This window comes from Engystomops pustulosus, chromosome 2 (genome assembly GCF_040894005.1).
Source record: "Engystomops pustulosus chromosome 2, aEngPut4.maternal, whole genome shotgun sequence".
NCBI classification, from domain to species: domain Eukaryota; kingdom Metazoa; phylum Chordata; class Amphibia; order Anura; family Leptodactylidae; genus Engystomops; species Engystomops pustulosus.
Genome location: NC_092412.1, coordinates 148649315 through 148662602, shown reverse-complemented (window position 1 = coordinate 148662602; position 13288 = coordinate 148649315). Strand labels below are relative to the sequence as shown.

Below are 13288 nucleotides of genomic sequence, written 5' to 3'. Positions count from 1 at the left end.
ATAAGGAACAGACTCCAACTGTAGACATCCCTGATTGGGTCTCCTCAGTACAGCATAGGGAACTGATTTGGCTATGTGAGAGGCTATTGACTAGGGTCAGGCAGTAGGTGTTCTCCTTAAGGAGACAATGCCAATTAAGGCAACCTTAAAGAGAACCCGGCAGGCAAAATAACCCCCCTAAATATATTTTCATAAACTGCCATTAGAAAGCATTGCCTCTATCCCTTCATTGTCCCTCTACATGCCTGTAAACCTAAGCAATGAGGTCCTAAAGCTGTATGCAAATGACCTGTGAAATGTCCAATGAGTCATTAGCATATTCAGCTGTCCAGCTTATTTATGAGTGGGAGGCACAGCCACACCCCCAGTGCTTGACTGACAGCCTGTATAATGATGTGCTTCCTGGTGCTGGTGCCCCTGCAGCCTGTGTGTGTTTGTGTGTGTGTGTATAGGAGAGATACAACAGCCCCAGGCTGCATCCATATTATAGCAGAACATGTCAGGCACTTGTGTAGCTGATGTCTGTGTATCACACATGTTATAGAAGAACATGTCAGGCACTTGTGTAGCTGATGTCTGTGTATCACACGTGTTATAGCAGAACATGTCAGGTACTTGTGTAGCTGATGTCTGTTTTACACATGTGTATAGCAGAACATGTCAGGTACTTGTGTAGCTGATGTCTGTGTCTCACACATGTGTATAGCAGAACATGTCAGGTACTTGTGTAGCTGATGTCTGTTTTACACATGTGTATAGCAGAACATGTCAGGTACTTGTGTAGCTGATGTCTGTGTCTCACACATGTGTATAGCAGAACATGTCAGGTACTTGTGTAGCTGATGTCTGTGTATCACACATGTTATAGCAGAACATGTCAGGTACTTGTGTAGCTGATGTCTGTGTATCACACATGTTATAGCAGAACATGTCATGTACTTGTGTAGCTGATGTCTGTGTCTCTGTGTATTAGGAGGATGCAGCATGTCAGCAGGTGCAGCACACACACTAGCAATGCTTTACTATACATTACACACAGACCTGAGCAGGGGGAGGAGAGGGGAGGGGTGACATCACTGCCTCTGACCATGTGACCAGCCTCATTTACATAATAAATAAATGATGATTTTACAATGATTAATGTATGAATTGACTACATAAAGGCTGGGATGGGATCCTTGTGAGCTGCTCCAACAGGTAGTACTGACAGGACTAGTGGCAGAGACCTGATGACAGGTGTCCTTTAAAGGCGTGTAGGAGACTTAAAGCCATAGATGCTCCACTAGGAGACCCAATCAGGTCGAAACTGTGCTGTCTACAGTTGGGAATCTGTTCCTTATGGAATAGATATACTGGTTTGGCTTAATCCCACATCATGTTTTTAGACTTCTTGTCTAAACGTCTAGACGTCTTGTAGGTCATACTTGATGTTAAGGGGGCTGCCTTTCAAGGTAGCAAAAGGAGGTATTGTTTTCCATTTAACACCTTGGAAAACTTATTTGCATTTGCAAATTGTAAGCGTGTTAGGTATAGCTGCGTCAAAAATAAAAAATTGCACTTTTTTGTCGTTTTATAAAATGTAAAAAATTTTATAAAAAGTTATCAAAAGTCTGTGCAGTTCTTAAAATGGTAGGATTAAAAAAATAACACCACACACAGCTCCATACACTGAAGTATGAAAAATTTATTAGCTCCAGAAGATGGCAAAATTTTGATTTTTTTTTTGTACAGATGGTTTTAATTTTTGTAAATATATGAAAACATTATAAAACCTATAAAAATTTGGCCTCACCGTGATAGCTTCAACCCAAAGAATAAAGCAGACATGTCATTTGGGGTGCAGCCGTAAAATCCAAACCCACAAGAAAATGGCGCAAATGCAAAAGTCGCTGCATTTTGGAATTTTTTAACCTGGTTCCTAGTACAAGGTATAGAATATTAAATAACATCACTATTAAGTGCAAGTTGTTATTTAGAAAAAAAAGTCAGAACAGAGCTCTTTAGACAAAAAATTTTAAAGTTATGGATTTTTGCAGGTTGGGAGAGAAAAATGAAACACTAAAACGAAAAAGTCTGGCCTGATGGTTAAGGCGTTAATCAAGTCATTGAGACTAGAGCAAAGCTGAAAGAATTGCTGGTTCCCTGTACTGAAAGATTATTACTTTACTCAAGGCAGAAGTATTACAAGAGAGGTAATAAAGCACATAATCTTTTAGACAATTGGGAGAAGATGCAGTCAAATCCACTGCCCATACCCTGAACAAACCTGATGGCCCAAAATCTCACAATCTTTCTATACATATTATTCTCAGTTTTACAATTTACCTGGCAACCTATGCATGAACCCAGAGCAACGTCATGTGTATATAGACACTTTTGTGAGGGAATGCAACCTCACCCTCCTTTCCGAAGGAGGCCTTGCCAGCCCTTGATGCCCAAACTACTGCAGAGGAGCTAACTGACACTCTGAAGCCCTGGACCAGATGATCTGACATATCTTTACTACCAAACTTATTAGTCTTTGCTTCTTCCATATTTGTTCCCTTTGTACAATAGTTGGAAGGGAACCCAATTCCCAGTAATATGTCTCACTCTTTAATCACCCTTATCCCCAAACCTTGAAAGGACCCAATAGATTGTTCATACTATAGACCTATTGCATTGCTAAACGCTGATTACAACGAATTTACTAAAATACTAGCCAACAGGCTCAAACAGTGTCTCCCTCACCTGATCCACAAAGACCAGGTGGGCTTCATTCTATGTCAACAGGGGGACGAAAATACCAGACGTACTGCAGGTCTAACTGTGGTGGAACACAAGACTAATGGAGATGCTCACATACTGAGTTTAGATGCAAAAAAAAGCATATGACAGCCTAGATTATCCCTTCCTATTCTTTACCCTTGAGATGTTCGGGTTAAGGGGACACTTTTAATCGGTAATACGCAACCTATACTAACCCCTTGGCCTCCATTAAATTACCTAACGGTACACATCAAGGCTGCCCACTCTCCCCACTATTATTTGTACTGTGCATAGAACCCTTGTCGGGGGCTATTCGTCTAACCACCAAAGGGGTAAAGAGATAGGAAATTTAAACTCACTCTTTAACCCCTTAAGGACGCAGCCATTTTACAGCTTAAGGCTCAGTCCCATTTTTTAGATTCTGACCTGCGTCTCTTTATATGGTTATAACTTTTGAACACTGTTACTTATCAAAGCGATTCTGAGATTGTTTTTTCCCCACATGTTGTACTTCATTTTAGTGGTAAATTTTGGCTGATAAGTTTTGCGTTTATTTACAAAAAAAAGAAAAAAATGATGAATTTTTAGAAAAAATTGCCATTTTCGAAATTCAAAATCACCGCGTTTTCAGGCAGATCGATTTACCACCTAAATAACTTGCAGAATAACATTTCCCATTTGTCTACTTTACATTTTCATAATTTTTGAAATGTTTGGATAATTTATTTTGACGTCACGCGGCCTACAAATCGAATAGCGATTTTCCGTATTTTCAGAATTGACTATTTTGGGGATAAATACTGTTTGAAATCAAATTTTACATATTTAGCAACAAAAACCCCCTATATAACCAACCCATTTTCAAATCTGCACCCCTCAAACTATCAGAAACAGAATTTACAAAGATTGTTAACCCCTTGAGATCTTCATAGTAATTGAATCAAAATGGCGGTGAAATTTAGAATGGTCAAATTTTGTCGGTTATACGTTCATTTAGCCCTAAAATTTACACATTTCCAAAAGATAAAAAGAGAAAACTCACCATAAAATTTGTTCTACAGCGACCCCCCACACTTGGCCGTTACTTGTGTTATGGGGGCACAGCGAAGCGCAGAAGGGAAGGAGCACCCTGCAGCTGCCAGGATTTTAGTTTTCTCGTTGCCCCCTTTTGAAGGCTATAAAATAACGCTTTTCCGTTATTTGGGCCATGTGACGCCATTTTTTTTGCGGGACGAGATGCTTTTTCTAATGTTACCATTTTGGGGTTGGTATCACCTATTTTTGAAAATTTAGGAACTTTTTTTGAGGTCATGAGTAGAAAAGCATCTGTACTGGATTTTTTACTTTTTTTTTTTTCGTGTTCACCGTATAGCCTAATAATCATGTTATCTTTATTCTATGGGTCGATACGATTACGGGGATACCCGACATGAATATTTTTTCTTATGTTTTACTAAATTTGCCAAATAAAACCCTAATGTGGGGAAAAACTATCATTTTTGCATCGCCGTCTTCAAAGTGGCATAACTTTGTGGCATTACGTTTTTTGGCTACAGAGCTTGTTTTTTGCGGGACATGTTGTTCTTTGCAAAGGTATCATTCTGGAGTACATATGTTTTGTTGATCACTTTTTATTGCATTTTTAGTGGGATATAATAGGTAAAAATCATAATTTTTGGCGGGTTTTTAACGTTTTTTTTTTACGGCGTTCATCATATGGGTTCAATAGTTATTTAGTTTTATTCTATGGATTGTTACGGACGCGGTGATACTATATATGTGGGGTTTGTGTTATGATTTAGACTTTTTTGAGCGTTATATGTCTCTTTATATGTTTTGGGGCTTATGGGCATTTTTAGTGATTTATAAAGTAATTTTTTATTGAAAAACATTTTTTTTAACATTTTTTTACATGATCCACCATGGGATATGAACAAGCAATCATCTGATTGCTTGTTCTTGATAATACTCTGCAATACTCATGTATTGCAGGGTATTAGCAGTGCCAGCCTATGCAGATGCATAGGCTGACACTTTGCCTTTAAGATGACGTCACAGACGCCATTTTAAAGGCAATCCCTCCAGGCTTCTCTTGGGTCCCGATCGTACCCCAGAGGTGCCAAAACCGCGATCGCCCCCCCCCCCCGAAAACGGTGCGGGGGGGCCGATCGTGGGGTAAAGACCGCCAGAAGGCATGTTAAAGGCCGAGCCCACTCCGACCGCGGGTGTTAGCCGGGGATGTCAGCGGTAGATTACCGTTGAAATCCCGCTGCTAACGATGCCGGTTCGGCTGCTATGCAGCGCTGAACCGGCATCTTCTCTGCGCAGTAGCTGTACTGCGCTGAGCGCTATTCGCGGGACTCAGCGCAGTACAGCTACGGCGCAGAGCACTAAGGGGTTAAGTAGAGAAAAGAGACAATCACTCAGCCCCATACTACCCTTCCCGATCTTCACGCACTCATATATCATTATGGCAGCCTATCTGGATATAAGATTAATGTAGGAAAGACGTAAGCGTTACCGATCAAAATCCCACCTGACCAGCTTTAAGGGGTTTTCCCACAAACTAAATTTAGGCCCTATCCACGGGAAAGGGCCTAAATTGCTGATCAGTGGGGGTCTCAGTGCTGAGAGCCCCACAGATCGAAAAAATGAGGGGTCCGTTGGACCTCTCACCGCTCCGTTAGACCGCACATGACCGTTCTGCTCCATTTATCTATATGGAGCTAACAGAGATCGCCGAGCGCAGCGTGAGTCCTCCTGGGTTACCTTTATGTTTGATGCATATATGCTGTATCAAGCCTTTACCTGAAGCTATAGATTTATAATGTTCTCTGAATCTAATGTAAAGGGGTCTAATTGTTTTTCCAATATATATATTTTGTTATAACGCTTCTTTCTCGTAACCTTTTAGTTCTAGAGCCTGCTTCTGAAGTGATGCATCTGACTTATAAATTTTAATCAATATATCAAATATTATACTTAGGGTACATTCACACAGCGGTATGCCCTCCGTGCGGGAATACCGCCGTGTGCTGGAGAGGAGGAGGAGGCGGCCCCTCCTCCCTCCATGGAGAATAGTGGCGCACGGCCGCACACACGTGTGGCACCGTATCTGCGCCGCTATTGCCGTCTATGGGGACGTACATGCGGCCGCATGTATGTCCCCGCAGACGGCCATGTGAATGTGCCCTTAACCTGATAATATGGTCCCATTTTGCAAATGTTGTTTTTATGTGTCTACTTTATTTGTAAACTATGGATTATATAGATGTTTTTAAACTTGTGGAGGAGTGGTCCGAGCGCATCAGGGGGAGGAGCTGCAGGGGGTCTGGTTTCCACGTTGATTTGCGTTACGTCACCCTGCACACAAGTGACATATTTTAACTAATGACGCTAGCAGATGAGTATTTAACCTGTTATGCCCAACAGCTTCTTATGCACAGCTAGACTAAGCGCAGGAGTGCGTGAAACGCTTTGTCGCTGTATTTTTGTGTCCAGTTATCCTTCCCTACCCCCTGACTGACAACTAATAAAGAAGAATTGTCAGTTCGGTGAGTGCCGATTCTTTCCTTATGTCCTCTTTTTGGAATTGCATCAAGCTGACCACCACATAGGACTCTTAATCCCGCTTTCCTTAATGTCCTCCGCATACCTCGAATGGGATGGTGGTTACAATATGTGAGATGAGGTAGTGCCCATTTTGTGCATCACATATATCTGTACGAGTTTGTGTTGTATTCTGGACTTTGCTGCTATATAAGTTTCAATAATGTTTATACTTTTCAACCCTTTGGGTTTTGTTAATGTATTGAGTTCATATGGTTCTCGTTTGTTCTGTAATTTCTGCACTTCTTTTCAGACTCCCGAGTATGTCCTGCTACATTTATTGCTTCTCTATGTAAATGTAAAATTGAAAAACCAATAAAAATACAGTTGAACAAAAAAAGTCTATGTGAACCTGTCATTAAGTGAAAATGTGTGTCTTGATGACAGGTTCTCTTTCATTTGGATTATTTTTGCACCTTACTTTTGTTTTATCCATTTTTTTCCTCGGAATATACTTAGTTTCTTTGAACAGCCATGCATGTTCAATACAGTTATCTAGGCAATTCCAAGTATGCAATCCTCTCTAAGAGGATATCTATCCACCTTATGAAAAATAGAAGTTATTTAACCGCTCATGCATGCACCATTGGCTTGAAGCATCGACCCTCGACTGCAGTTGTATTGTAATATATGGTAAAAGTGATCAGACCCACTAGGGTTCAAGCACCTTAGGGAGCCTAAAAAAAATTAAAAATCTTTTTTTAGAAAAGTAACAATTTTTAAAAAACTAAAAGTTCAAATCACTCTACTTTCCTGAGAACTGAAATAGAAATAAACACACAAAAACATATTAGGCATTAGGCATCAGCACATCCAAAAATGTGCAAACCATTAAATAAAATTATTCCTGGCTGTGGACCCCATAAAGGAAAATAACATCCATGTCCGAATTGTTGCTTTTCACCATTTTTCAACAAATAAAAAATGTTAACAAAAAGTACCCAAAATGGTAGCAATGAAAATGTCAGCTCATTTTTTTGATTATTCAAATCGGTGTCTCTGCATTATGGTCTATGAGAGTACTTCACAACAAATCTGTTTATTGGTGTCTCGGTAATCAGAGGCGATTCCTTTTTCAAGTGAGGAGAAACTAGAAGCTCAGGTCTAAAATGTCTTCCCAGAGCTGTCTCTCTGATGATCCCGTCAACAGGCAGCACCTGATTGGTACTCAGTTCAAGCCTTCCACTAGTGTTGTGCCTGGAACTTGCACAACTCTATCTGGTGAGCCTCATTCTTTCCTCCCCCATCTGAATTTGTCAATTGTTGTACAAACTACTACTCTATGAGCGCTTTTTGGTCTTTCCCTGTTCACCTCTCAATCCTTGGCAGTCTGAATTTCCCTGATAGCTACTCCCTATGCCTCTTTAGGTTATGAAAGAAGAAAACAACAGGAGAGGATGGCGCCTTGGGTGATAACACCTTGCAAGAAGCCAGGTGAATAACAGGGTGGTAGCTGGCTGTTGGGTAGGGAATTGGTAGAGGCAATTCCAGCTTTGTGGAAGTCTCTCGTCACCATTACTTTTTATAGTATGTCCAAAGGGTAAAGGACATTTAAATTTAACAGCTTCCGTCCATGACACAGCCATGGATTGAGCTTTCTTGTGGACGCCTCCTTGTGTCCCTGCCTCCGAATCACTCCCCCTCTTTACTTCCCTTTCTCTTCTTCCCAACTCCTACTCCCTGTCTGTTTTGTTATTACCATCTGTTTTCTAGATTTGGTTGGATGTTTGTTGTACAATTCAGTTCTGTGACAGCTGTTCTAGTTTTGAAGAGATATATGCCTTGATACAACACGTTTTTCCCTGACATGATGTTTGTACACTATATTGTTTTGAATTTTTGTGTCCTTATTTTTCTGTTTTACCTAGTTAAAGAATTAAAAAATATTCCTCCATATATCAGGGTGAGACAGAACTGGAGATATCCACAGTCTTCATATGCCACTTCCAATCCGAACTGGTACTTTCATTTTGGATAAATTAAAGTGATTGTTTTACCTAGAAACACCATATGAAGCCCTTATGCCGGCGCCACACAGGGCGCTTTGTCTGCGCTTGCGAACGCAAACGCAGACAAAGTCGCGCCCACCGGGGCGGGCCTCGGCCCGATCGCATCGGCGTTTCTATGGAAACGCCTGCGATCGGGAACGAGCCGCCGGTGTTTTGCATTAATTTAACGCGAAACACCGGCGGCTCGTTCCCGATCGCAGGCGTTTCCATAGAAACACTGATGCGATCGGGCCGAGGCCTGCCCCGGTGGGCGCGACTTTGTCTGCGTTTGCGTTCGCAAGCGCAGACAAAGCGCCCTGTGTGGCGCCGGCCTTACGGACATGTGACTTACTAGGGCTTCACATGTCGGGTGCGGGTGTATGGAGAGGGTTCATGGGTTGGGTTCTCAACATACAAGGTGAGTGTTTGCTGCATACTGAAGTGGTAACCCTGTGATCGCCGCCATCTTGGCTTCGATCATCGCTTCCTGTGACATCATTGGGGAACAATGATCTGTTACTATGAAAGCCTCGGGTGTTTGACATTAGGTTGTAAAGCTTCTGATCATTAGTTACAATACGTCAGTGGCACATTGGGGGGGATCTGAAAAACAGTATAAAAATAAAATGAAAAAAGTAAAAAATAAATAAATAATAAAAAACCCCATAAAAATTTAAATCACCTCCTTTTACTTAGAAGTGATATAAAAATAAATAAACAGTAAAATTCACAAACATGTTGGGTATCAAAATGTCCGATCTTTCAAAATATGATAACATTTTTTACTGGCGTTTAACCTCATAACAGAAAATAGCGCCAAAAGTCCAAAATGCCACTTTTTCACTATACAAAAGAATGTAATAAAAAGTGATCAAAATGCCCTATAATCCTCAGGCCGGCGCCACACAGGGCGCTTTTGTCTGCGTTTGCAAACGCAGACAAAGTCGCGCCCACCGGGGCGGGCCTCGGCCCGATCGCATCGGCGTTTCTATGGAAACGCCTGCGATCGGGAACGAGCCGCCGGTGTTTCGTGTTAATTTAACGCGAAACACCGGCGTCTCGTTCCCGATCGCAGGCGTTTCCATAGAAACGCTGATGCGATCGGGCCGAGGCCCGCCCCGGTGGGCGCGACTTTGTCTGCGTTTGCAAACGCAGACAAAAGCGCCCTGTGTGGCGCCGGCCTCAAAATGGTAAATAAAAACGTCATTTCAACCTGCAAACAATGACACCTCACACAGTTCCACCGAAGTATGAATAAGTTTTTAGCACCAGAAAAATGTACAGAATGTACAGAAGTATTTTTTATAAAACCAAGCCCACAAGAAAATGGTGCAAATTAGTTTTTTCACCAATTTCACTGCTTGGATTATTAAATACCTTCACTATGAATTTGTAATTTGTTAAAACAAGGCCTCTTAGATTTTTGAAGGTGGGAAGTGAAAAATGGAAAAGAGCTTCAAAACGCAATGTAAACGCTACGTGTGAACGCAACCACCATAGACAGTTTATAAACCTTGTGTCACAACTTAATTCACGCATGCGCCTGCAACCTAGAGCGCGCACTGCGTAGGCGGACGGCGCCGACTGCGCGTAACACGGTTCGTTTCTTCACTGTGCTCCAGAAACCGCCGCGGACCCTGACGTAAGACCCATTCAGTTTCCGGAAGTGACGTTACGGCGCGATGTGCTACTGTCTTCCTGGCAGTGAAGCGCTCGGTGACGTCAGGTCCGGCATCTAGGGGAGGGGGCTAGTGGAGGCAGCCGTCAAACTCCTCCTCATTAGTGAAGAAAGCTGGAGGACCAGGCGCTGCCGGCGGCCACTGCTCCATCACCAAGTGAGCCGAGAATAAGGAGGGCTGACGGAGACGTCAGACTATACTAGTGGACCAACAACATCCGCTGACGACCAATCACAACCGGGCTGTCCTCACTCCGCTCAGGTGGTGGTAGGGGGATGCCAGCCAATCGCAACTCTCCTCTCTTCTTGACTCGCCACTTCATTGCCACTGCTTGTACGGAGTAGAGGACAGGTGAAGTGAACTACCAATAGGGAGAGAGGGTACAAGAGCGAGGAGCCGGGGGCGTGAGTTGAGGACAGCCAATCGGTGGCCAGCGTTTTACACACAGACCAGCTGTGACAGAGATGTGGACCAAGAGGTGACTCAGCCATCTCTAAGGCAACTGCCAGTAAGCTGCTAGAAGTGCTAGTCACCACACCCTCTGTATCCAACTACTGCTCCCTCCTTTCACCTGTCATCTGAACCTACAGGTGTGAATAAGTCACAGCTAGGTGACAACTCTCCAGGGTGAAGCCAATCAAAAGCCAGAATTCACTGTGCAGCCAATCAGCAAGTAGTTTTCCCAGTGCCTGTCTGTTGGTACAGGAGTGCCATTCCAAGAAGTGGGAAACCTGTCACTTATCAGCAAAACAAGAAACCAGCAACAAGTGCAGTGAGTAAAGGATCAGCCGCCCCTTTACGCCAACCCACACACTGGGATCTTCACATTTAGGACAGCCAGACACTGACCTCCATGAATGGAAATCGGAACTGCAGGTAAAGGGTTAAAGGGGTAATCCAAGGAAAAGAAAATCTTAAAGCATGTGGTCCTAAAATATGTTCTTCCTGAGCCTTTGAGATGCGCAAGAAATGTTTGAAAAATGCCCTCTTAGCCATTCACTGCCATAGTCACTGATTGGCAGAGTGACATCTTCAGGTATTTGCTATGAGTTGAAAGACAGCAGGAAGAGTAGCTCTGTCTTTGTATATCCCCTATAAAGGGAATTTAAAAGATACCCAAGATGGACAAAACTGCTCAGAGTTATCATCTCTCTTGGATTGATTGACACACATGCCACAAATAACCTCTTTAATGTTATTTTTGGCCCTGCAAGTGTTACAAAATTTCTAATCATCTAAATTATTAAGTTCACAAACCTGTCTGACGATTAAGAAGTCAGCTGTTGTGGTCTTTAAAAGGTAGTCTTTTTCAGCATATAATTATTGTTTGTACAATGAAAAACTTGTACAGTTTTCCAATATAGTTTCTGCATCAATAACTCCTGGTTTTCTAGATCTCCGCTTGCTGTCGCTTCTATAGAAACTTCTATGTTTACTTCCATTGGGTAGAAATCTGTCCATGGTCACACACATGAAATCTGAAGGATGTGAGGATTTGATACAGAAAGAAATTGGAAAATTGCATCACTTTTCATTTTACAAACAGTAACATTAGTTTGCTGAAATGTGAATGCCCCTTTTAAGTTTACTGGTGAATGAAACATGGCTTCTGATTCATCATATTTTAGAACTAGTGAATACGGTATAATGAAGTACCTCAGAACTTGTTTTTTTTTTTTTTTTTTTTGTTTAAGCAAATACTGGTTCACACTAGAGTTGATATAGGTAATGAGGAATCCTGTGGGCAATATGGATAGCAACTTTCTGCCTCCGTGTGACATGGGGGCTGTGTTATTGCTGCTTCTTAAGTTATCTGTACTATATTGCTGCACAGAGCATTTCTATTCCTATCCTTTTATGACTGCCGCATTTAGGCTTCTTAGGCATGGCCCTATACATATATGTAGAGGTACAGCTGTAGCAAGTGTGGGAACTCAAGTTCTTAGCTACCTGAGACTGAAAAGCAGATAAAACAACATTTAGTTGAAATACGCTTTTATGAAATAAAAGTAAAGCTGTACTTTAAAGTAAAACAGCTTCTGCACATTGGGATGTGAATGCAGGTACTTATTCCAGGACTAAGCCATTTCAGGAAGGTCTGTTTTATACTTTTTTTTTTTTTTTTTTACCTTTCTGTAATGTGTAATTTCTTTAACTGTTTTCTAATGCACGGGCTTATGCATGAAGGCCTCCAGTACCAATATAATAATGACCTATACAAAGATTAGGCCATGAATATGATATTGCTGGGAGCTTGACACTCATCACTACCACCAATTGGCCACATGGTCAGTGGATCAGGAGGAAGACCAAATTTTGCATTGCTTGGTGGCTGTGCCGGGCTACCGCAGGCTCAACTTCTCTTCACTTCATCAGAAATAATACACCAAAACAAAAGAGAATATGTGTGTTGGGTTATCACTCCACATAAAAATTCCATAAATACAATCCCAAAACAAAAATGAAGAAAAAAATTCAGTTTTTATGAAAAATCACATCTTTATTTTGTATACAATATCTAAACACATTAAAATAGCAAGCAGACTGGTACAGCATACAGACACAAAATGATGTAGCTGGCACAAAATGTATTACAAAGCGGGTGTACCCAACATATATACTAAAAAAAGGCTCATAATAGAGATACAGGGAGAGATGTATTAGAATTGTCTGAGGTATAACCGTTCTAGTTGCCCATGGCAACTAATCCGAGCTCCGCTTTAATTTTATAGATGGCTGCGGGAAAATGGGCAACCGTTTTACCTCAGACAATTCTGAGAAATCTACCCCACAGAATGTAAACAAACGGCAATACCCATTAACCCCTTAAGGACGCAGCCTGTTTGCAGGTTAAGGCTCGCAACTTTTTTTTGAAATTTGACCAGTGTCTCTTCCTGTGGTAATAACTTTTGAACACTGTTACTTATCAAAGCGATTCTGAGATTGTTTTTTCCCCACATGTTGTACTTCATTTTAGTGGTAAATTTTGGCTGATAAGTTTTGCGTTTATTTACAAAAAAAAGAAAAAAATGATGAATTTTTAGAAAAATTTGCCATTTTCGAAATTCAAAATCACCGCGTTTTCAGGCAGATAGATTTACCACCTAAATAACTTGCAGAATAACATTTCCCATTTGTCTACTTTACATTTTCATAATTTTTGAAATGTTTGGATAATTTATTTTGACGTCACGCGGCCTACAAATCGAATAGCGATTTTCCGTATTTTCGGAATTGACTATTTTGGGGATAAATACTGTTTGA

The 13288-nt window shown here is 41.5% G+C and overlaps 1 protein-coding gene and 1 long non-coding RNA gene across 5 annotated transcripts in view; one reads left to right on the top strand and one right to left on the bottom strand.

Moving 5' to 3' along the window:
- Positions 1-13288, bottom strand: part of LOC140118658 (uncharacterized) — a 127365-nt gene that overhangs the window by 13829 nt on the left and 100248 nt on the right. The window lies entirely within an intron of this gene.
- Positions 9987-13288, top strand: part of LOC140118656 (protein argonaute-3) — an 83752-nt gene continuing 80450 nt past the window's right edge. For 2 of the 4 annotated variants that reach the window (XM_072136833.1, XM_072136832.1), the window contains exon 1: positions 9988-10900. In XM_072136833.1, coding sequence (XP_071992934.1) covers positions 10882-10900 — 19 coding nt within the window. In that variant the 5' untranslated portion in view covers positions 9988-10881. Of the gene's footprint in view, positions 10901-13288 lie in introns of all 4 variants that reach the window. The other 2 variants (XM_072136831.1, XM_072136834.1) reach the window with 2 other exon arrangements.